This window comes from Erinaceus europaeus, chromosome 17 (assembly GCF_950295315.1).
Source record: "Erinaceus europaeus chromosome 17, mEriEur2.1, whole genome shotgun sequence".
Lineage (NCBI taxonomy): Eukaryota > Metazoa > Chordata > Mammalia > Eulipotyphla > Erinaceidae > Erinaceus > Erinaceus europaeus.
This window is the reverse complement of record NC_080178.1, coordinates 8,147,127-8,169,801: the sequence shown is the minus strand read 5'-3', so window position 1 is coordinate 8,169,801 and position 22,675 is coordinate 8,147,127. Positions and strand designations below refer to the sequence as shown.

Sequence of the window (22,675 nt, the reverse complement as noted above, 5' to 3'; positions counted from 1 at the left end):
AAAGCACAAGGACCGGCATAAGGATCCCGGTTCAAACCCCGGCTGCCCACCTGCAGGGGAGTCGCTTCACAGGCGGTGAAGCAGGTCTGCAGGTGTCTATCTTTCTCTCCTCCTCTCTGTCTTCCCCTCCTCTCTCCATTTCTCTCTGTCCTATCCAACAACGACAACAACAATAATAACTACAACAATAAAAACAACAAGGGCAACAAAAGGGAATAAATAAATAAAATAAAATAAAATAAAAAAGAAGGTGGAGGGTCTGGCTTCTGTAACTGCTTCCTGGCTGAACATGGGCATTGATGGGTCAATCCATACTCCCAGCCTGCCTCTCTCTTTCCCTAGTAGGGTGGGGATCTGGGGAAGCGGAACTCCAGGACACGTTGGTGGGGTCATCTGTCCAGGGAAGTCTGGTTGGCATCATGCTAGCATCTGGAACCTGGTGGCTGAAAAGAGAGTTAAAATACAAAGCCAAACAAATTGTTGAGCACACAAGTTATTTTTTAAAGGCATTCCTGAAGCATATGCAATGATATAAATCTGTTACCTCAGTTAAAAAAGAGGGAACAGTGACAAAAGATTGGAAGCTATCTGCTTCCAAATACCTTTAAAGTATACAGGCTGTCTGCATTCTATCTATCCATGAACCACATGCCCAGATTTATATTGCAAACTAATTGGACAGGGTTGGAAGATGGTTCAGGGAACAAAGTGAATACTTCATCATGAGTGAAGACCCTAAGTTATGTCTTCTGCATTTTACAGGAACGCCGTGGATAGCACTAAGGGCATTCTATGGATGGTGAAGCACTACTTTGGTTTCTCTCTCACTCTGGAAAGAAAGAAGGGAGGGAGGAATGGGAGAAGAAAGAAAAGAGGGAAGGAAGGAAGGAAGGAAGGAAGGAAGGAAGGAAGGAAGGAAGGAAGGAAGGGAAGTTGAGTTCAGGCAGCTTAGTGCTGCTGTGAATATAGGAAGCGCTGAGTTTATTCTCTAGCAATGCCCAAAAATTTATTTGTCCCAGTACAAAATTCTGAATATTTCTGGTTTCTCTCAACTAGTTTTATTCTAGTTTTTGATGTGGCAGGTGTGGCGCTCTAACCAGTTTGTAAAACTCAAGACAATTGTTCTTAGAATGTCTGTGCGACCGTGTTTCAGCCTTGAGGTATTTGTTAATAAATATATATATAGTAATATTTGTAGTGTGTGCCAAGAATATGGCCTTATGTCCTTATAAATATATATGCCTTCTGTAGGAGTGAGTGGTGATCTTCTTGCCCATTTTGCGAATGGGAACAGAAGGTTCTGGAGAGGCTATTTTGGGGGACTGAGTGGTGGAGAACTCAGCTAAGCACACATAGTACTAAGCTTAAGGATCTGGTTTCAGACTCCCACTCCCCACCTGCATGAGGGATACTTCACAAGTGGTGAAGCAGTTCTGTGTCTATCCTTCTCACTCCCTCTCTATCTCCCCTTTGTTGGGATAGCCTGAGGGTACTTCTTCCTGAGCATGTGCTCTCTGGGTTGGAGAGAACTCAACTGGAGCCAACCTAGGCTGCTGCGTGGGAGAAGGATCAGGAACTCATGCTGGGACTCTCGGAGCTGGAAGGCAATTCCCAAGTGTGTTCAATCAGAAAAGCAGCTTTATATATACTTGCCAAGTAGGGTAGAAACAGAATGTGACGGAGAGAGGGTGGAGCGAAAAGAGAGTGGTGGAAATCAGGGTGTGTCTAGGAGAGGGGGTGGGGCAAAAAGAGAGTATGAACCAGTGGGGATTAAACCAGTGCCCTGTAGGCAGGGTGGTTCCCAGGTAACAGTGGTTATGTAAATAGACCGCAGAGTTAAGCAGGGGGGAGATGGAGTACTGCCCAACACCCCCTCATCTTTCTGTTTCTCTCTGTCATACCCAATAAAATGGGGGGGCTGCCAGGAGCAGTGGATTTGTAGTGCAGGCACTGAGCCCCAGCAATAACTGTGGAGTCAAAAAAAAAAAAAAAAAGGCTACCTTGTTCCCTAGGTCACCCAACTTGTACTGAACAGAGGCTTGGTAGTATACAGTCTATCTACCTATGAACCACCACCATGTCAGGCCTGAGAACGTGGAGATACGATTCCTCAAACTCACATTTGTGTGAATCCACACACACTTCGTTGACTATTCACATAAGTGAGTCTATATTTGGCAACTCTCTGGGCTTATTACTTTAGAAATCACAATGTTGAAACCACTCCGGAAAGGAAAGACTAATAGAAACAAAGAGTTAGCTAATGTGTCTCACTCTTTCAGTTGTCTGCTGAGTTTTGCTCTCCTTGTTTCTCTCAGAACCACAAGAAACAAGTATCAGGAGCACACACTGGGCTTTAAATCCATAAAAAAGATTAAGAAGGTGTTTTAGCAAAATAAATTCCTTAATATGCAACAGAAGGAAATTTGAGAAAAAGACAGTATGAAGCACCCAGCTGCACATAGAAAGCGATATTGGGTGAAGGGTACAGAAAGCGTGGTGGGGCATTGTGCATGTGAGGAAAAGCAAATCATGGAGTAGTGTTGTGAGACATTAAACTGGCCCACAAGCTGAGACTCAGAATATCACCATACACCTTCCCCAGTCTAAGATGAAGACCAAAATTCCACTCTGGCTCAGTCAAAAGTTAGAAAAATCATGGGCCCCTTGGAATATACCTAAAATAGACTTCCTAATTTTTTCCAACATGATAACCCTAAATTTCATCTGTTATACTTCTACCTTTAGGTTCCCGATTATTAAACAATTTTTTTCTGCTTTATGTCTTAATGCTTTTTCAGCCACCAAGTTTCAGATGCTACCATGACACCATCCTGACTTCCCTGGGCAGACAACCTCACCAATGTTTCTTGGAACCTCACTTCCCAGAGCCCTACCCCACTAGTGAAAGATAGAAACAGGCTTGAGGTATGGGTCAATCTGTCAACACCCATGTCCAGTGGAGAAGCAATTACAGAAGCCAGACCTTCCACCTTTCGCACCCCATAAAGTCCTTTGGTACATACAACCAGAGGGATAAAGAATAAGGAAGCTTCCAATGGAGGAAATGGGATATGGAACTCAGGTAGTGAGAATTATATGGAATTGTACCCCTCTTATACCACAATCTTGTCAATCATTATTAAATCACTAATACAAATTACTTAAAATAGTAGTATTGTAGACTGCAATCAATTAAGGGTGATACTAAATATTCACTTTGCATTAGCTGGTTTTTATGTCTTCTCTAATTTTATTTTTCCAGTGGTCCTTTTAGATAGATTTCATTGCCAACTTCAACCCCTCTTTTAAAATAAGACTCAGAGTAGCTATGTTTGGATCAGCTAGTATATGGTACTGTTCCTATGCAAATGCATGTATAACTCTTTCTAGAAATCATCTCTAATGTTCCATGAAACACTTCCTCTTCAAGATTGCCATTTCTGGGTTAGAGCCCTAACTCAGCACAATAGATTGTATGAGTTGCATGCCTGAGGACCTAGGTTCTATTAGTGATTTAATAATGATTAACAAGATTGTAAGATTAAGGGTATAATTTCACACATCACTCAATATTACCCATGTCCCATCTCTCCTTTGGAAGTTTCCCTAGTTTTTACCCCTCTAAGAGTATGCACAAAAGATCTTTATGGGGTGCAGAAGGTGAAAGGTCTGGGTTCAGTAATTGCTTCTCTGCTGGACATAGGCATTGGCAGGTGGATCCATACCTCCAGCCTGTTTCTATGTTTCTTGGTGGTGGTGGTGGTGGTGGTGGGGCAGAGCTCTGGAGAGTTGAGTTTCCAAGACAAATTGGTGAGGTCGTCTGCCTGAGAGGTGAGGAAGGCCTCACCATGGCACTTCTATACGCCAATATTGAGCCCTACTCAGCTTTCTGTCTCTCTATTGTAAAAATGAATAAGGACAAAATTTTAAAATGATATTTTATGTGTCTTTACATTTTGTCATTTAAATTATATCTATTGTAACAACAAATACACCTTATACCAAGAAAGTGTAGCAAACATAAAGATTATTAAAAGTAATTTAGGTACCCCTCCAACACTTCACCTGCACTATTCCAGCCTTTAGGTCCATGACTGTTCAACAATTTGTTTGGCTTTGTATGTTAACTCTCTTTTCAGCCACCAGGTTCCAGATGCCAGCATGATGCCAACCAGACTTCCCTGGACAAACAACCCCACCAATGTGTCCTGGAGCTCTGATTCCCCAAAGCCCCACTCTACTAGGGAAAGAGAGAGGCAGGCTGGGAGTATGGGTTGACCCATCAATGCCCATGTTCAGCCAGGAAGCAATTACAGAAGCCAGACCTTCCACCTTCTGCATCCCACAATGACCTTGGCTCTATACTCCCAGAGGGATAAAGAATAGGAAAGCTATCAGGGGAGGGGAGGGGATACGGAGATCTGGTGGTGGGAATTGTGAGGAGTTGTACCCCTCTTATCCTATGATTTTGTTAATGTCTCCTTTTTTAAATAAATTTAAAAAAATTATTTTAGAAAATGTCTCTAGTTAAACATGTTGAAATTAAAAGAAATGCATTAAATAAGACTTTGTTTTTCATATACATATATATTTTTTCTTTTTTGCCACCAGTGTTATTTATTGGACTCAATGCCTACACACCTCCATCTCTCCCAGGTGCCATTTTCCCCCTAAGACTGATAGATGATCAGATGCAGAGAAACAGTGTGAGGCAGAAAGAAGCATGAGTACTGCTCCACCTTTCAGGAAGCTTATTCTCTGTAAGAACTTCCAGTCCGAGTTCACCAGCACAGCGATCTTCCAGCCCCTCCCATCATCTTTTTAAAGGCATTCTTGACCTCTTTGTTTCTCAGGCTGTAAACCAGGGGATTCAGCATAGGGATGACCATAGTATAGAACACAGACGCCATTTTGTCTGTCACCATGGAATGACTGGAGCTGGGCTGTAAGTACATGAAAATGATTGTCCCGTAGAAGATGGAGACAGCAGTGAGGTGGGAAGCACAGGTGGAAAAGGCCTTCTGACGCCCTTCAGGTGAGCGCATCCTTAAGATGGCGATGAATACAAATAGGTAGGAGATGAAAACAACCAGGATAGTAAAAGGAACATTGACACCCACTGCAAAAAATATAACCATCTCGGTGATATAGTTATCTGAGCATGAGAGAGTCAGAAGAGGAGGAGCATCACAGAAAAAATGATCAACTACATTGGATCCACAGAAAGAGAGACTAAAAATATTCCCAGTGTGGATGGAGGCATTCAGGAAACCAAGGACATAGCAACATGTGATCAGACAGGTACACACACCTGTCGTCATGATGGTGGAGTAATGTAGGGGTTTGCAGACTGCTACATAGCGGTCGTAGGCCATTACGGCCAAGAGAAAATTTTCTACATTGATAAAATGAACAAAGAAAAAGAACTGGGTGGCGCACGCATTATAGGAGATGATTTTGTCTCCTGTGAGGAGTCCTGCCATCACCTTGGGAGTGACGGCAGAGGAATAACCAAAATCCGCCAGAGAGAGGTGACTGAGGAAAAAGTACATGGGGGTGTGAAGACGAGAATCCATCAGAATCAATTCCATCATCCCCAGGTTCCCAGCCACAGTGATGAGGTAGATGAATAAGAAGACTATGAAGAGTGGGATCTGTAAGTTTGGGTCACTGCTTAAGCCCACTAGAATGAACTCAGTCACCTCTGTTCTGTTCCCCATGGGAATAAAAGGAGAAATTATGTGGTTTCCCTGTAGCAGTGTGGAAACTGAATCAGAAATACAAAATAGGGCATGATTGATGAAATTAATCAGTTATCCACACTTCCTTCTTATAAGTATTCTAGTAGTATGGTTCAAAGTGTTCTTAGTTCTGAAATATATAGTCAAGACAACAGAATGCAATGTTAAACTATTGATAATGTATAGATTTTTTTGTTTCTATAAACATAATTGGCTTACTTGCTAAGTGGAACACTTCAGACTCCTAGGCAGAGTTTTCCAAAGCAAACTCAAATTATTCTTTCCACTAAACTGGTGCATCTTACTATATGAGTTAAATTAGTTTAATTGATGTTTTTGTCTCTTCCATTGTGTCAACTGTTATATAATAAGAAAATGTTAGGTGATAAATCATGTTCATAATCAAGGTTTATATTGTTCTAGAGAACACAGATGTTTTCACATCTGGGAAACACTGGCATAGAGACTAATGAGAGAAAATAGTACTGTTTATCTTATAAAGTAGTTAATTTTTGCATTACAATATCCTATATCCAGAACCATATTAAAAATCACATTAAAGGATGCAAATCCAGGATAGTGGCTTAATGTTTAATGCATAGGCCAGGATGCCTGAGACCCCAAACCCATCGGAACAATCCCCAGTCCGACAGGTACTACACCCAGTCTCACATATGCCAGAATTGAGTTGTGCACTGGGCTTGTAACATGAAACTATCTGATTAGTATCTTCACAAATTCACGTGCCTGAGAGTCCAGGTTTAATTCCTGATACAGTCATACGCCAGAGATGAATTGTGCTCTGGTCTCTTTCTCTTTAATGTAAATAAATAAACAGATCATTTGTTTTATAAGTGAATAAGAGATGATCGGAGCAACAAGATGTGGGCACATTGATTAATCTTCAAGCTGACTCTGAATGGATCTTTTTTTTGTATTTGTATTGACAGGAATAATAACGTACAAGACAGCTGTTGTCACTTTTGTACAATTATTTATAGCCCAATGGTAGGTTTTTGCATATCAAACCTACCACCACTGAAATGGAGAAAACTTGGACAAGAGTATATAACAATAGGAAAGTAGAAAGTATTTTAGAGGAAAGCAAATGCCATGGGTAAGATAAAGTTTTATTTCTCTCTTTCTCACTGTAATCTGCAAGATTTATATATATATCACCTCTCCAGTGCCACGTAGATGAAGCCCTCTCTTCACATCATCATTTCTAACGTCTTAACAGAGAGTTCAAGTGTGCATCATGAACCCAGCTGACGGGAACTCTTATAGCCAAGTGGTGCTGCCCTCGACCCAAGTCCATCAGTTCTTTCCAGGGTGGAGTGGGGGCTTGCATGTGTTAAAGATTTATTTGTTTGTTTGTTTGTTTGTTTATTTATCTTAAGAGATTTCAGCTAGACTAAGTAAGTCAAACAGAAGAAAGGTTGCAGATTAGGTTATGTTTACCGCTGACAATAAATTCCCAAGGTTCCAGGGAAATGATTTCAGGACTTGGTCAGGAGTGGAATCTAGGGTCCTAAAAGGAAACGTATCGATGTGTATTGACCTTAACAAGCTGAGAGTTCAAAGGACACTTTTCAGCTTCATGATGAATGACGTAGCACTAATAGGACAAGTCAGCCTTTAAGTTTCAAAATAAAGGCACTATTAGACAGTGAGCTTTGTGATAGAAACATGCTGTAGATCTGGGGAGTACTGCCTCTGGGTATCACTTACCTAGAGCAGGGTGACTAAAATCTCTGTTATAAATCTGTTGGTTTGAATCAATACCACAGCTACAGAATTCTCAAATTCTGAAACAAATACACTGTGTTCAGAATCATTTCGAAATGTTTTGACAACTGTCTCCTCTAGGTGGTGTGAAATTCATTTAATAGAACACCCCAAAGGAAAAACAAATTAGTCACAACATTTACTAACACCACATTCTATGAAAAATAAAATGGAGATGGAAACAGTTTAAATTAATGTGCTTGAGTCCATACAAGTTCACATTTTTAAATATTTCCTGGTTATTTTGTCTGTTACATGATATATACAAATAAAATCTTTATAATATTTATGTATAAAAATTATTTTGAAACACAGGAGAGAAATGTTCAAAATTCATGTCTAAGCTCCGAGTAAGTCAAAGGAGATAAGTTTCTATTGCTGCATTTCAACAGATGGTCGAATTGATCATTATTTTGCCTTACCTTATTCCTCGAATAGTAAAACTTGCTAGTCAATCACCTTCATACGTGAATGGATCTCAGTCAGGTTCTGTCTGTGGAGTAAAGTAAAATCCTGTTGGGAAATTCTTCTTCAGTGTTTGGTCAAGAGGCTAAAGACTTTCTTTCTCTGTCTATAGACAGAGAAGACTTTGGGGGAAATGTGGAAGGTCTTAGAATCATCTGAAAAGGGGCAATCCTGAAAGTCTAGTCACTCTACATCAGATGTGTGACCTCTCTAAATCTTCATTTAAAGAATAGAAATAATAAAAAGGTCATCACCCCAAATCCTTCCCGAAGAGTGCTGCTATGGAAAGGGGAAAAAAAAAATCCTCAAACGCCTTCTAATTGGTGAGAGGTGATCACCATGACTGCTCCTGGCATCACTGTTCCATGAACTGCATTCCCCAGTTACTGCTGCATGTTCTTAGTGACATCACAGTTTGTGGAAAGGTCACTACTATTAGACAACTAGTAACCATTCGGTAAATAAAGCAATAGTCAAAGTAACTCTTGTCCTTGTGCCTCCTCTCAGACAGAGTCAGAGTCACTTGAGGACTAGAAAGAATAAAAGAGTGGGAACCGGGAGGGTGTTATAGATAGTCAAGAAATACTCAGGGGACTAAAATCCCCTGGGTGCGACAAAAGTTTATCATGTAACTAAAGAACGAGTCTTTCAAGTGTCCACGGGGATGTGCCTCTGTTTGTTAAGTGAAATTATGTTTGCATAAAGGGGAAGACAGAGAAGGGGAGAGAAAGATAGACACCTGCAGACCTGCTTCACTGCCTGTGAAACGACTCCCTTGCAGGTGGGGAGCCGGGGGCTGGAACCGGGATCCCTACGCTGGTCCTTGCGCTTTGCGCCATCTGCACTTAACCCACTGCGCTACCGCCCGACTCCTAATTTTCAATATTTTTATGTGAACAAATCGAGGCACAGCCTGACCTCCAATGCGGAAATTTGACAGAAATATTGGGAGATGGGGGACACAGTCTTTTAAAAAACTTTTTATTTATTACTGGATAGAGGCAGAAAGAAATTAAAAGGGAGGGGGGAAGATAGTGAAACACCTGCAGCCCAGCTTCACCCCTTGTGAAGTTTTCCCCCTGCAAGTGGGGACCAGGGGCTTGAACCTGGGTCTTGGTGCACTGTAATGTGAGCACTTAACCAGGAGCGCCACAGCCTGGCCCCAGGACACAGTCTTTAGCATTATAAAAATAAAGTCAAGTTGAACCCAAGAATCAGCACATCTGTAATAATTCATATACGCATTTAAAATTTAAAAAATTTTAAATCCCTTGTTTTTATCGTTGTAGTTATTATTGTTGTTGCTATTGATGTCGTCGTTGTTAGATAGGACAGAAAGAAATGGAGAGAGGAGGGGAAGACAGAGAGGGGGAGAGAAAGATAGACCTGCTTCACTGCCTGTGAAGCGACTCCCCTGCAGTTGGGGAGCCGAGCTCCAGCCGGGATCCTTATGCCAGTCCTTGCGCTTCACCCCACGTGCGCTTAGCCCGCTGCATTACCACCCAACTCCCTAAGTTCAGAGTTTTTTACTTTGCTGCAATACATCTTACACAGTCCAAGATTTGCCTGTGCTTCCCTGTTCTCACCTTGCTTCATAACAATCCCTTAGAGGTGAGACAATCTCTTCTTTGTCTTTCTCCCTCTGGCTTATCTCACTTAATACGATTCCTTTAAGTTCCATCTAAGAAAGGGAAAAAGAGTTTTCATCTTTTCTTATAGTGGAGTATTATCTCATTGTGCATAAAATAGTACTTTCACCATTTCCTTCCTTCCTTCCTTCCTTCCTTCCTCCCTCCCTCCCTCCCTTCCTTCCTTCCTTCCTTCCTTCCTTATATGATTATATGAGAGTGTGTGAACATGTCAGGAATATTTACAAAAGGAATTCCAGGGGCTAGGCACTGGTACATCGGATTAAGCGTACATAGTACCAAACACAAAGACCCGCGCAAAGGATCCTAGTTTGAGCCCCCGCCCCACCTACAGGTGCGGTCTCTTCACAAGTGGTGAAGCAGGTCTGCAGGTGTCTTTATGTCTCTCTCCCTCTCTAGTCCCCCTTCCCTCTCAATTTCTTTCTGTCCTAACAAACAAACAAACAAACAAACAAAACAAAAAGCAAACAAAAAATAACCTAAACAACAACAAAACCCCTAAAAAATGGCCACAGGAGCAGTGGATTTGTAATGCAGGCACCAAGCCCCAATGACAACCCTGGAAGTAAAATAAAATAAAATTAAAAAAATTCCATGTTCAAGGGAGAATCTTCTTGATCTATTATTCCTACATCTTATTTTTTAAAAATGAGTTGCTTTATAAGTTAAATAGCTGAGAAAATTGCTATACCCCACCCCCCTAGGGAAAAAGAGAGGCAGGCTGGGAGTATGGATTGACCTGTCAATGCCCATGTTCAGTGGGGAAGCAACTCCAGAAGCCAGACCTTCCACCTTCTGCATCCCACAATGACCTTGGGTCCATACTCCCAGAGGGATAAATGTTGTTTTCGCTGGGCTAGGTTGTTTTCGCCAGGCTGGCTTCACGGGCGGGTAACAGACGACCAGGGACTCATGGTTGAGCTGTAGGCAGTATCTCTTTATTCATGCAGGACGCAGCACAATCTAAGACGAGCTAAGCTAAACTCAAGTCCCCTAAAACTCACAATGCTGTCTTTATATATACTTGCCAAGTAGGGTGGAAACAGGATGTGACATAGAGAGGGTGGAGAGAAAAGTGACTGGTGAAAATCAGAGTGTGACAAGGAGGGGGCAGAGCAGGCGAGAATCCTATCACTGAACCACCAATGCCCTGGAGGGAGTGCTCTATGTAAATGTAAAAGTGATTTATGTAAATAGACCAAAGCTTTGAATGGGATTAAATCTATCCCTATATAGGCATATGGTTAAGCAGAAGCCAGGGGGAGCTGGCATACTATCCAACAGATAAAGAAGAGGAAAGCTATCAGGAGAGAGGATGGGATACAGAAATCTGGTGGTGGGAACTGTATGGAGTTGTACCCCTCTTACCCTATGCTTTAGTTAATGTTTCCTTATTTTTTGTTTCCTTTTTATAAATAAATAAAACACACAAAATCAAATAAAAACATTCTTCTCTCTGAAAAAAAAAATTAACAACTGATAGACATGATGAACATTTGCCTTACAAAGATCCAAACTGGGTGGATTGCCTTATTATCGATTCAGGGGGATCAAAATATGCAAGACTTAGCTTTTCCTACAGTTTTTATAAAGGCATTCTTGACCTCTTTGTTTCTCAGGCTGTAGACCAGAGGGTTCAACATAGGGATGACCATAGTATAGACCACATCGACATTTTGTCTGTGTCCATGGAGTGGGTGGAGCTGGACTGTAAGTACATGAAGGTGAGTGTCCCATAAAAGATGGAGACAGAAATGAGGTGGGAAGCACAGGTGGAAAAGGCTTTCTGGTGTCCTTCAGATGAACGCATCCTCAGAATAGTGACAAATATAAATAGGTAGGAGATTAAGATGACCAAGACTGTAAACGGAACATTGATACCCATCGAAACAAACATAACCATCTCAGTGATATAGTTGTCTGAGCATGACAGAGTCAGGATGGGAGGAGCATCACAAAAAAAGTGATTAATCACATTGGGGATATAGGAGAGACTGAAGATATTTCCAGTGTAGATGGAGACAATCAGGAAACGAAGAACATAGCTACTTGTGATGAAACACACACACACACACACACACACACACACACACACACACACCTGTTGTCATGATGGTGGAGTAATGTAGGGGTTTGCAGACTGCTACATAGCTGTCCTAGTTCATTGCAACCAAGAGAAAATTTTCTACAATGATAAAACCTCCAAAGAAAAATTTTTTAAAAAAGTAGCCCTAAAACTACTCACTCTTAAGTCATTTGACCTCTTTGACCTCCTATCTTCTCATCAAAAGGGCAGAAATAATAACAAGGAAGTCCCAACACTCTTCCTTTTCAAGACCTTTGCTTTCATAGAAAGTCCCAAAGATGCCTTGTTACTTGTGAGTGGGTAATCATAGGAATTACAACCAATAACATAAAATTGTCTGGGTTTGTATGCCCTGACCATTTCTACATGCTCTTAAAAATATCAGAGTTTGGGGGACAGACAGGTCTTTGTTACTATTCAATAATTATTAGCAAATCTGATGACTGAGTGGCCAAAGTAACTCTGGTCCTTAGACTGCCCCCTCTCCTATGAAATTAAACAGAGTACTGTGGAGGGTGATAATAAGCCAAGAAGAAGCAGAAGGAAGTCGTAGAGTCAAGGAACTTCCAGGGGACTAAAATCCTCTAAGGGCCACTAGAAAACAAACCGACATAACTAAGGAGCGAGAATTTAAAGTGTCCATGGGGATCCAGTTCTGCTCACCGAGGGAAATCAGGTTTATCTTTGCAGGATTTGCAGTAATTTTTCTTGATAACATCCAAATTGAAACAGCATGTTTGGCAATTTGACAAAAATATTGGAGATAGAGACACAAGTTTTGTCATGAAGCAAGACAAGTAGAACCTAGGAGTAATTGCTTCCTTGAATTCATCTCAAGTGGGATTTTTTTAAAAGAGTAAATGTCTCTTTATTAAATTCTGTTTTAATCCCAGGGTTCAGTCATAATGATGAGGGAGTACATAGATTCATACAAAATAAATAGATTTCTTGCACTTGTGATGTTAGCGTTTAACAGAGAAGATAGACACTCAACAAAGAAACATAACACTAAGCATATAAAAAGCATGTAGGATGAATGCTAGATTGATTTAATTCTGTGTAGATAAGCCATGTGGGTTTACACAGAAAAATGAGAGACAACATTTGACATTTTACATGGACTTGATAAAAAATGTTTATTTCCCCCCACAAGACTGTTAACGATGGTTAAAAGTACCCAGGGTAGGGATGGTTATGTCTACAGAACAAAAGTATTTAGTTGTGACTCCATATTTCAAAGAAGTCAGCAGCCTCAGAGAAAGACACTGTAGTTGCTGCACAAATTACAAGGCTTCTTCCTTAGCAGTTACCATTTAAATGTTAACTTGCTCACATTGAATCAAACAAAACAAAATTATTTATCCCCAGTACCAATAGTATAGTTGGAGTCATTGATTTGGATAGCATGACCAGAATAGGTAGGTGACAGTATAAACTCAAATATTACCCTGCTAGAAACAAACAGTCCTTTGAGATTCACAATCAACTTCAAATTGGCAGCTATTTCTGATCACTGGTTTAGGAACCTGTATCATTGGGAGAAAAAGCATTGCTGTAAAAATTGGCCAATGTGGGAGAGTTGGGCGGTAGCTGAGCGGGTTAAGCACACGTGGTGCAAAGCAAAAGGACCACTATAAGGATCCTGGTTGGAGCCCCCGGCTCCCCACCTGTACAAAAGTTGCTGCACAGGTGGTGAAGCAGGTCTGCAAGTGTCTTTCTTTCTCTCCCCCTCTCTGTCTTCCCCTCCTTTCTCCATTTCTCTCTGTCCTATCCAACAATGACGACATCAACAACAACAACCAAAACAACTACAACAATAAAACAAACAAGGGCAACAAATAGGAATAAATAAATATTCAAAAAAAATTGGTGGTATGTAGACCTAACGGTAAGAATTAAATTACCAGTCCTTTTTAAGAAAGCAAGTGGAAATTTCAGATGTATTCAGAAAATTATTTTAATTTATGAAAAGAAAATAAAGTCTATCAAAAAATAATTGGTTATCTCTTTGAAAAAAGCAGAAAACTGCCCATATGACCTGTGAGAATTCTTCGTTTTCAAGATTATAAAGACATTTTGGCTACCAAATATTTTACTCTTTCAAATAAATAGTAGAAAACTATAAAGAAAAATGCAATATTGGATGACAGAATAATGTGTTTTGTAAGTTTCTTAAAATATCTTTATTTATTTGATAGAGACAGCCAGAAATCAAGAGGAAAGGGGAGGCAGAGAGGGAAAGAGGAGAGACATGCAGCACTGCTTCACCACTTGAAAAGCTCTCCCCTTGCAGGTAGGGACTGGGGTCTTGTACCAGGGTCCTTACATATTATATATAACATGAGAGCTCAATGAGGTGCGCCACCACCTCCCAGCCCCAAAGCATGTGTTTTTATGTGTGCAGTCTCCATTTATCAGTAATCTTGTTTAATTTCTCTAGGATGAATTTTGTAGTCCTCACAGGGGTAGTCCTAAGGCAACTGATTTCATTCTATAGGGTTTAACCAACAACACCTTAGAACATCACATTTTTCTCTGGATCTTGTGCACTCTAACTCACCACTGACAGGGCGAGTGAGCTCATCCCACATGCGGTCAATAAAATGTAAACTGCAAAACGCCTGACTATAAATTTTTAAGACTGGCAGCAAGATGGATCCCAGCTTTCTGCATGTTAAGTAGAATGAGTGCAAGACAGTTTTATGTACTATAGCTATTTGGCATTGACTTTCTTCGCAAATCCACAGAGTCACCAGAAAGAAAAAGATAGTAAATAAATTGTTCAGGAGGGCCGGGTCACAAGTTTTCTTGGTAACTATCATGGCACATGAGAAGGCATATATATATATATTCATCTATGCCAGAAGATAATGAGTCAACACAGCCATTGCCTTAGATCCTGAACACACAGAGCAGAACAAAAGATGTGCTTCATGCGTCAACATGGACAGATCAATCATTTGATAGAAAAAATATCAGAAAGAATCAATGAAGAAATAATGACCAAAATTATCCATAATTGAAGTAGGGAGTAGAATACATGTAATACAACAAAATGTTGACACTGAACTAAAAACATTCAGATATATATAAGCAAAAATAATTCCATATAACAAAGTTATTAAGGAAGGGGCTGGTTGGTAGTGCACCTGGTTGAGCACACATACTACAGTGTACAAGGACCCAGGTTTGAACCCCTAGACCCCACCTGCAGGGGGAAAGCGTCACGAGTAACACTGAAGCTTCAGCAACACTGAAGTAGTGTTGCTGGTGTCTGTCTTTCTCCCTCTCTATCATACCTTTCCCTCTTGATTTCTGACTGTCTCTATCCAATACATAAATAAAGCTAGTAAAAAATTAAAAATAAAGAAGTTATTAATTTTAGTTATTTGGTGCATAACTAATATTATATTCTAGTATAAGTATTTTAATCAACTTTCAAAAAGTTTATATTGTGATATATTTTATCAATTCAATTTGTCATGCGGACACATTAATTTGAGATAATAAATTATAAAGATAGACATTTATCTAGAATAAAACACATTTTCATAAAAAGCAAGCAATAACAAGTCTATGCTCAGGGACTTTGAGACTGCTGTAATAAAGGTTAACTTTGTTGAATATAAAACCATTTCATTTTCAAAAGAATAAAATGAAATTTAATGTTTATATTCAAGTGCATATTTATATATGCTTCATATATATATTTTACTACTATTACCTTTACTCCTTAGGGAAAGATAAAAACAGACTGGGAGTATTGATCAACCAGCCAATGCCCATGTTCAGTGGGGAAGCAATTACAGAAGTCAGACCTTCTGCCTTCTGCACACCATAGTGATCCTGGGTCCATACTCCCAGAGGGAGAAAAAGTAGGAAAGCTTCCAATGGAGGGGATGAGATATGGAACTTTGGTGGTGGGAAGCATGTGGAATCGTACCCCTCTTATCCCATAATCTTGTTGATCATTATTAAATCAATAATAATAAAAATAATATCTTTGTGGGCCCCTACCGGACCCTGCTTCAATATGGATCAACAACGGTAGGGACTGTTCCATTCTCTGAAGAGAGAGTGGGCAACATACTCTGCCACTCGAGGAAGATGGCTCGTGAAATGAGTGCAGCCTAGAATGTTCCTAGCCACAACCACAGAATTTGAGCTCACATCTACAGGGATGCAGAGCTTACACAGACTCCTGTGCTGAATATGGGCCCCAGATCAAACCAAATGGGGTTTATAGTTAACAATATTTTTATACTTTCCCCATATTTGGGAGCTACTTTCTCCTCTGATCCAGCTTTCTAGTCCTCTCTCCAACTTTGACACCACCTCCCCAGACAATGCCTGGGGTCCACCTGCATGTTAGCTGTCAGACTCAGACAAAAACTAGTAAAGTCATGGGCCCTTTTGAATATAACTAAAATAGACCTACTAGCTATGTCCAAACCGGAGACCCCAGATCTTCATCTGCAATACTCCAGCCTTTAGGTTCATGATTAGTCAACAACTTGTTCTGCTTTATATCTTAACTCTTTCAGTCACTGGGTTCTATGATGCCAGCCTGACTTCTCTGGGTAGACAACCCCACCAATGTGTCCTGGAACCCTGCCTCCCCAGAGCTCTGCCCCACTAGGGAAAGAGAGACAGGTTGGGAGTATGGATCAACCTGCCAACACCCATGTTGAGCAGGGAAGCAATTACAGAAGACAGACCTTCTACCTTCTGCACCCCAGAATGACCCTGGGTCTATACTCCCAGAGGGATCAAGAATTGGAATGGAATGGGATAAAGAGTTCTGGTAGTGGGAATTGTACCCCTGTCATCCTATGGTCTTGCCAATATTTCCATTTTATAAATAAATAAAAAAATATTACAAAATAAATTCAAAGCAAATGGATATTGAGAATAGTGTGAAAATTAATTCCTGTTATTTACCCCCCCAAAAAAAGAATGTGCTATGAGACAACAAAATAACAGTTTTAAAGTCTATTAGAGCAGTAGGCCTATTTTGTGTATTCCTTGAACTAATTTTCCTATTTGTCGGTATATAGACTTTATGAAATTTCCTGAATGATGTATATGTGTAGATATACACAGATGTGAGTGTACATGATCATGTGGACATGAATGGACACACCAGAAAGGAGCTAATAAGAATTAGTCCTAGAGATAGATCACCAAGTGGAACACACTACTATGAACAAGAACCTAGATTTGAAACACCAGCAACATAATGGAATAAAGTGCAGAGAACCAGGGGAAATTCCATAAAAGGTGGGGTGCTGTTGTGTTGCCTCTCCTTTGACTATCTGAGCTTTTTAAAAAAGGTAGTGGATGAATTGAGCAAACAAGATTCCAGCAGACAAAAATAATTGCATAACTAGTTAATTAAAAAATAACAGAATGTCAAGTTCATGTTAATGACCTATTTTTCCTAAAACTCATTTTATTACAAGAATGTAGACTTTGTAGCCTTAATAAATACTGAGAAAATTTACTACAAGAAATTACAAAATTTAAGAATGGACAAGATGAATATTTTCCTTACACAGAAAGTGGATGAAGTGGTTTACTGCCGATTCAATATGACTAAAGGAAAAATCCTATGGAAGTTTTCATCTTTCCCATAAGGTGTTTAAAAGCACCCTTGACCTCTTTGTTCTTCAGGCTGTAGACCAGAGGGTTCAGCATAGGGATGACCATGGTGTAGAACACAGACGCCATTTTGTCTGTGTCCATGGAATGACTGGAGCTGGGCTGTAAGTACATGAAGATGACGGTTCCATAAAAGATGGAGACAGCAGTAAGGTGGGAAGCACAGGTGGAAAAGGCCTTCTGGCGTCCTTCAGATGAACGCATCTTCAGAATGGCAACAAATACAAACAGGTAGGAGACGAAAATGACCACAATAGAAAACAGGACATTAAAACCCACCACCAAAAAAATAGCCATCTCAGCAATGTGGCTGTCTGAGCATGAAAGAGTCAGGAGGGGAGGAGTATCACAGAAAAAGTGGTCCACCACATTGGGGCCACAGAAGGAGAGACTGAAGATGTTCCCGGTATGGATGGAGGCATTCAGGAAGCCAAGAAGATAGCAGCCTATGGTCAGACACGCACACACACCTGTGGTCATGGTGGTGGCATAATGTAGAGGTCTGCAGACTGCTACAAATCGGTCATAGGCCATCGAGGCCAAGAGGTAACTTTCAGCAGTGATAAATCCCCCATAGAAAAACATCTGGATAGCACATGCATCAAAGGAGATGATTTTGTCTTCTGTGAGGAGTCCCGCCATCACCTTGGGAGTGACAGCGGAGGAATAGCCAAAGTCCACCAGAGAGAGGTTACTGAGGAAAAAGTACATGGGGGTGTGGAGATGAGAGTCCAGTAGAATCAACAAGGTCATCCCCAGGTTTCCAGTCAGAGTGATGAGGTAGATGAGAAAGAAGACTAGGAAGAGTGGGATCTGTAGGTTTGGGTCACTGGTTAGCCCGAGTAGAATGAACTCAGTCACCTCTGTTGTGTTCTCCATGGAAATCAGTAGGGGGATTAGTAGCCTTGAGAAAATAAATTCAGAATGACAAAAGGAGCCAAGTCTGCTGGAAATACTGAGACTTTTCCACTCTGTGATTTAGTTCTGTAATCCAGTAATATGTTTTTGGGAGTCTTAAATCTAAAGCATGACTCTGACAACAAAATGCTGTGTTAAATGATTTCATTAGTGTTCTAGATAAATGCATTTGCAGTGAATGTAACCCAGTCTTCTAACTTCTTAGAAACTGAATTAAGGAAAAAGAACAAACAGAAGTCTTATGTAAAGTCATATTATTAGTTGACAACTGAAAGGGTTCCTAGCCCCAAATTGAAATTTCAAAAAATTCCATTCTTTAAACTAGAAGAGTTCCATAAATTAATGAAAAAACAAACTCATTTTACTCCAACTAATATGTCCACGGACACAGACAAACTTCAGTTAGACTAAGAAGGCAGAGAGGCTATTCAAAGAATGAGCTCTTCTTTATAAGTGTGACAGCAATCTATAACATAACAAGGTTAGTCCTAGAAAGAGGAAAGTCAACTGGACAGTGAGCAGCATGGCACAGGTATGCAGGTCTGGGCTGTGCTCACTTTTGTTATCAGTGGCTTGAGGGCCACTTATCCAGAGCAATATGACTAAGGTTTGAATCCCTTGATAAAATTGTAGTCTAGAATTAATACTATATACATAAATTTCTTGACCTCTGGGAAAATGATATCCTGACCAGAATCTCTTCAAATTTATATAGATAATAGTATTGATCTGGTAGATACTTTGCCTTACCTGATTCCTTGACAGAAGTCAATCACATACATATACGAATGGTTTTTTTAAATAAGATGCAGTCCATGAAATAAAGGAAACACCCTGTTGTGACATTCTTGTCTTTGATGAAAAAATTTAAAGTTCACTAGAGAGAGAGACAGAAAGAAGCTAATAAGAAAACAAAAAATGCGATTGATCTTGGCATCTGCTGATGAGGATTTAGTCCTAAAACTCTGCTCACTCTTAAATAATTTACTTAGCCTCATTGATTATCTCTGGCTCCATCTATAAAGTGGGAATAACGAAAAGGTGTTTCCCAGCAATATTCTCCTTGAAGACCATTTTTATGGTAAGAATGTCCCAAAATTGCCTTCGAATTGGTAAGGGTCGATCATCATACTTGCTATCAACATCACAGTTACTAGGGGTTGTGTTCTCTGGTCTTTGTTGCATGCTCTGAGAAATATAAGATTTGGGGAACATTTATTGATTATTAATAGAAGTATTAACAACTGGATGAATATATGAGTGGCAGAAGTAAGTCTAGTCCTTGGGCTGCATCCTCTAATATGAAGACAAGTGGAATGACTTCCGAATGGAAAGGATAAAGAATGGGGAAAAGATGGTAGTTATACCGTCAAATAATTCTCACAGGATTAATATTCCATCTGAGGGTTGCCAAGCTCTACCACGTCACTAAGGAACAAATGTCTAAAGTATCCACAGGGATTCATTGCTGCTTGTTGAGGGAGATAATGCTTTATTGTCATGTTTTGCTGTAATTTTCTTTGATACAGAAAAAAATTGTGACACAAACTAACTTCCAGAGCTGCAATTTGACATAAATTTGGGGGCACAGAGACACAGGCGTTGTCATTAAACCAGACAAGTAGAGCTCAGAAATCTGTGCATAACTTAACTCATCTTAAAATAATTATTATTATGTTTTTTGTTATTGAGAAACAATGTCCCTTTATTAGTTTTTTTTTTTTGCCTCTAGGGTTATCACTGGGGCTCAATGCCTGCACTAAAAATCCACTGTTCCTGAGGCCATTTTCCCCATTTTGTTGCAACTCTTGTTGTTGTTATTATTACTGTTGTCATTGCTGCTGCTGTGGTTGTTGGATAGGACAGAGAAATCGAGAGAGGAAGAGAGACAGAAGGATAAACACCTGCAGATCTGCTTCACTGCTGGTGAAGCGAGCCCCCCCTGCAGGTGGGGAGATGGGGACTTGAAACGGGATCCTTATGCTGGCCCTTGCACTTTGCACCATGTGCGCTTAACCCACTGCACTACCGCCCAGCCCCCGTTAGATTGTTTCTTGATCCCAGCGTTCAGCTATAATCATGAGGACATACAGTCATGCAAAATAAGCACATTTCCTATATCCTGAAAATTTTGATATTTTATTTTATTTATTTTGAGATAGATAATTTGACAGGAGAGATAGGAAGGAATGGAGAAAGGGAGGGAGAGAGAGAGAGAGAGAGAGACCTGCAACAATGCTCGACTGCTTGTGAAGCTTCCCCCATCCCCACTCCAGATAGGGAAAAAGCTCTTGAAACAGGGTTCTTGTGCATTGTAACCTATGTGCTTTACTGGGGGGCATCACCCAGCCCCTACATTTCTCAGGCGTATAGAGTTCATGTTTAACGTAAAAAAGAGAGAGTAACCAGAAAATAGATGGTATGTATATAAAAATAGCATCATAAGATAAGGTCATATTTAATTATGTGTAGAAGAGACATGCAATTCTACACTGAAAAATGAAAGAATGTTTATGATGGGAATTCCACGTTAAGGCTGTGAGGCAGGTCACACAGTAGAGCACACGGTAGTATGAGTAAGTCCCTGGGTTTGAACCACCAGGACTTTGTAAAAGTATCATACACAGGGGCTCCGGCAGTAGCACAGCTTGTTAAGAGCACATGGCGCTAAGTGCAAGGATGGGCATAAGGATCCCAATTCAAACCCAGGCTCCCCACCTGCAGCGGGGTCACCTCACAAGCGGTGAGGCAGGTCTGCAGGTGTCTATCTTTCTCTTCCCCATCTCTGTCCTCCCCTCCTCTCAATTTCTCTCTGTCCTATCCAACAACAGTGACAGCACTAACAATAACCACAACAATTATAAAACAAGAACAACAAGAGGTTAACTCTCTTTTCAGCCACCAGGTTCCAGATGCGACCATGATGCCGACCAGACTTCCTTGGACAGACAACCCCACCAATGTGTCCTGGATCCCCGATTCCCTAGAGCCCTGCCCCACTAAGGAAAGAGAGAGGCAGACTGGGAGTATGAATCGACCTGTCAACGCCCATGTTCAGCGGGGAAGCAATTACAGAAACCAGACCTTTCACCTTCTGCATCCCACAATGATCCTGGGTCCATGCTTCCAGAGGGATAAAGAATAGGAAAGCTATCAGGGGAGGGGATGGGATACAGAGTTCTGGTGGTGGGAATTGTGTGGAGTTGTACCCCTTTTATCCTATGGTTTTGTCAGTGTTTTCTTTTCATAAATTAAAAAATAAAATAAAATAAATAAAATAAAATAAAATAAAAGAGTATAACACACTGCACCAATACAAGATTTGTGAAAGGTGGAGTGGTGTTTCTACTTTTTTTCTTTTCTATTTTTCTTTCTTTTTTTATTGCCACCAGAGCTATTGCTGGGGCTTGGTATCTGCATAAGTCCGCTGCTCTTGGTGGCCTTTTTTTTCTTTTTTAAAATTTTTTGAAGCTTTATTTATTACTGGATAGAGACAGAGAGAAATTGAGAGGGGAGGGGGTGATAGAAAGGGAGAGAAAGAAAAACACCTGAAGTCCTGCTTTACCACTCGTGAAGCTTTCCCCCTGAAGGTGGGGACAGGGGGCTCGAACCCTGGTCTTTGCACACTGTAACATGTGCGCTTAACCCGGTGCATTGGTGGCCTCCCCCCACACTTGCTTGATAGTGAAGTAATGTATAAAAACAATTGCAAACATTTGTGCCAGGTTTTTAAGATATCTATAGATGCCAAGCTTAATCCTGCTCCATCTTCTGGTCACCCTGAGAGCTTTACACCTTTTATTACTTCTGCCTGTCTCCTGGTCCTGGTGAATCATTAGCCAACCTTTCTACGTGTATTGTTTTTTAAAAAAGAAATTCTGCTGAGACTCAAGGCCCGGAACATGTTGCATGAGTGAGTTCTGGGTCAGTGCCAATAAACTCTGTTTTCCTGTATCCTAGGTGTCATGGCTTTTATTCATATTCCATTTACAACAGGACAGAGAGAAATTAAGAGGGGAGAGGTGATGGGAGGAACAGAGACAGACACCTATAGTACTTGCTTCACTGTGTGTGAAGCTTCCCCCTTGAAGGATGAGAGAGGGGAGGGCTTGAACACAGGTCCTAGAGCATGGCAACATGTGCACTCAACTAGGTGTAACACCATTCAGCCCCCTACCACTTTCATTTTTCCATATGAAAATTTTAAGGAAAAAATATAGTCTACAGGGAGGAATGAAAATGTGCATGTGATAAACTTACCTAAAAACAAAATAAAACAATTCCATTTTCATGAAGGATTTTTCTTGACCCATTAACAGTGGATTTCATTTTTAGAAAGCATTGCACTGTGGATATAATAACTG

At 40.5% G+C, this 22,675-nt stretch overlaps 2 protein-coding genes, 1 long non-coding RNA gene and 1 pseudogene across 3 annotated transcripts; all 4 read right to left on the bottom strand.

Annotated features, from left to right (window-relative positions):
* Positions 1-1,459: 1,459 nt before the first annotated feature.
* On the bottom strand, positions 1,460-5,723 carry LOC103110414 (olfactory receptor 5B12-like). Its single transcript, XM_007519585.2, has 2 exons — positions 4,821-5,723; positions 1,460-1,507 (listed from the first exon to the last, which is right to left on the bottom strand). Exons 1-2 carry the CDS (start codon positions 5,721-5,723, stop codon positions 1,460-1,462), a joined length of 951 nt encoding a protein of 316 aa, XP_007519647.2.
* Positions 5,724-9,581: 3,858 nt separating this feature from the next.
* On the bottom strand, positions 9,582-19,189 carry LOC132532431 (uncharacterized). Its single transcript, XR_009545746.1, has 3 exons — positions 19,062-19,189; positions 13,180-13,258; positions 9,582-9,678 (listed from the first exon to the last, which is right to left on the bottom strand). It is a non-coding gene; the product is annotated as an uncharacterized LOC132532431 (long non-coding RNA).
* LOC103110413 (olfactory receptor 5B12-like) lies at positions 11,197-12,375 on the bottom strand (annotated as a pseudogene).
* LOC103110412 (olfactory receptor 5B12-like) lies at positions 17,328-18,275 on the bottom strand. The gene has a single exon (XM_007519584.2). The coding sequence runs from the start codon at positions 18,270-18,272 to the stop codon at positions 17,328-17,330; it is 945 nt and encodes a 314-aa protein (XP_007519646.1). The 5' UTR covers positions 18,273-18,275.
* Positions 19,190-22,675: the final 3,486 nt, after the last annotated feature.

Excerpts from the sequence above, each read along its gene's own strand:
- LOC103110414 (XM_007519585.2), bottom strand. The coding sequence starts at position 5,723 with ATGGGGAACAGAACAGAGGTGACTGAGTTCATTCTAGTGGGCTTAAGC. Across the intron at positions 1,508-4,820 it reads TCAAGAATGCCTTTAAAAAG|ATGCTCAGGAAGAAGTACCC; the intron begins ATGATGGGAGGG and ends CCCAGAGAGCAC.
- LOC103110412 (XM_007519584.2), bottom strand. The coding sequence starts at position 18,272 with ATGGAGAACACAACAGAGGTGACTGAGTTCATTCTACTCGGGCTAACC.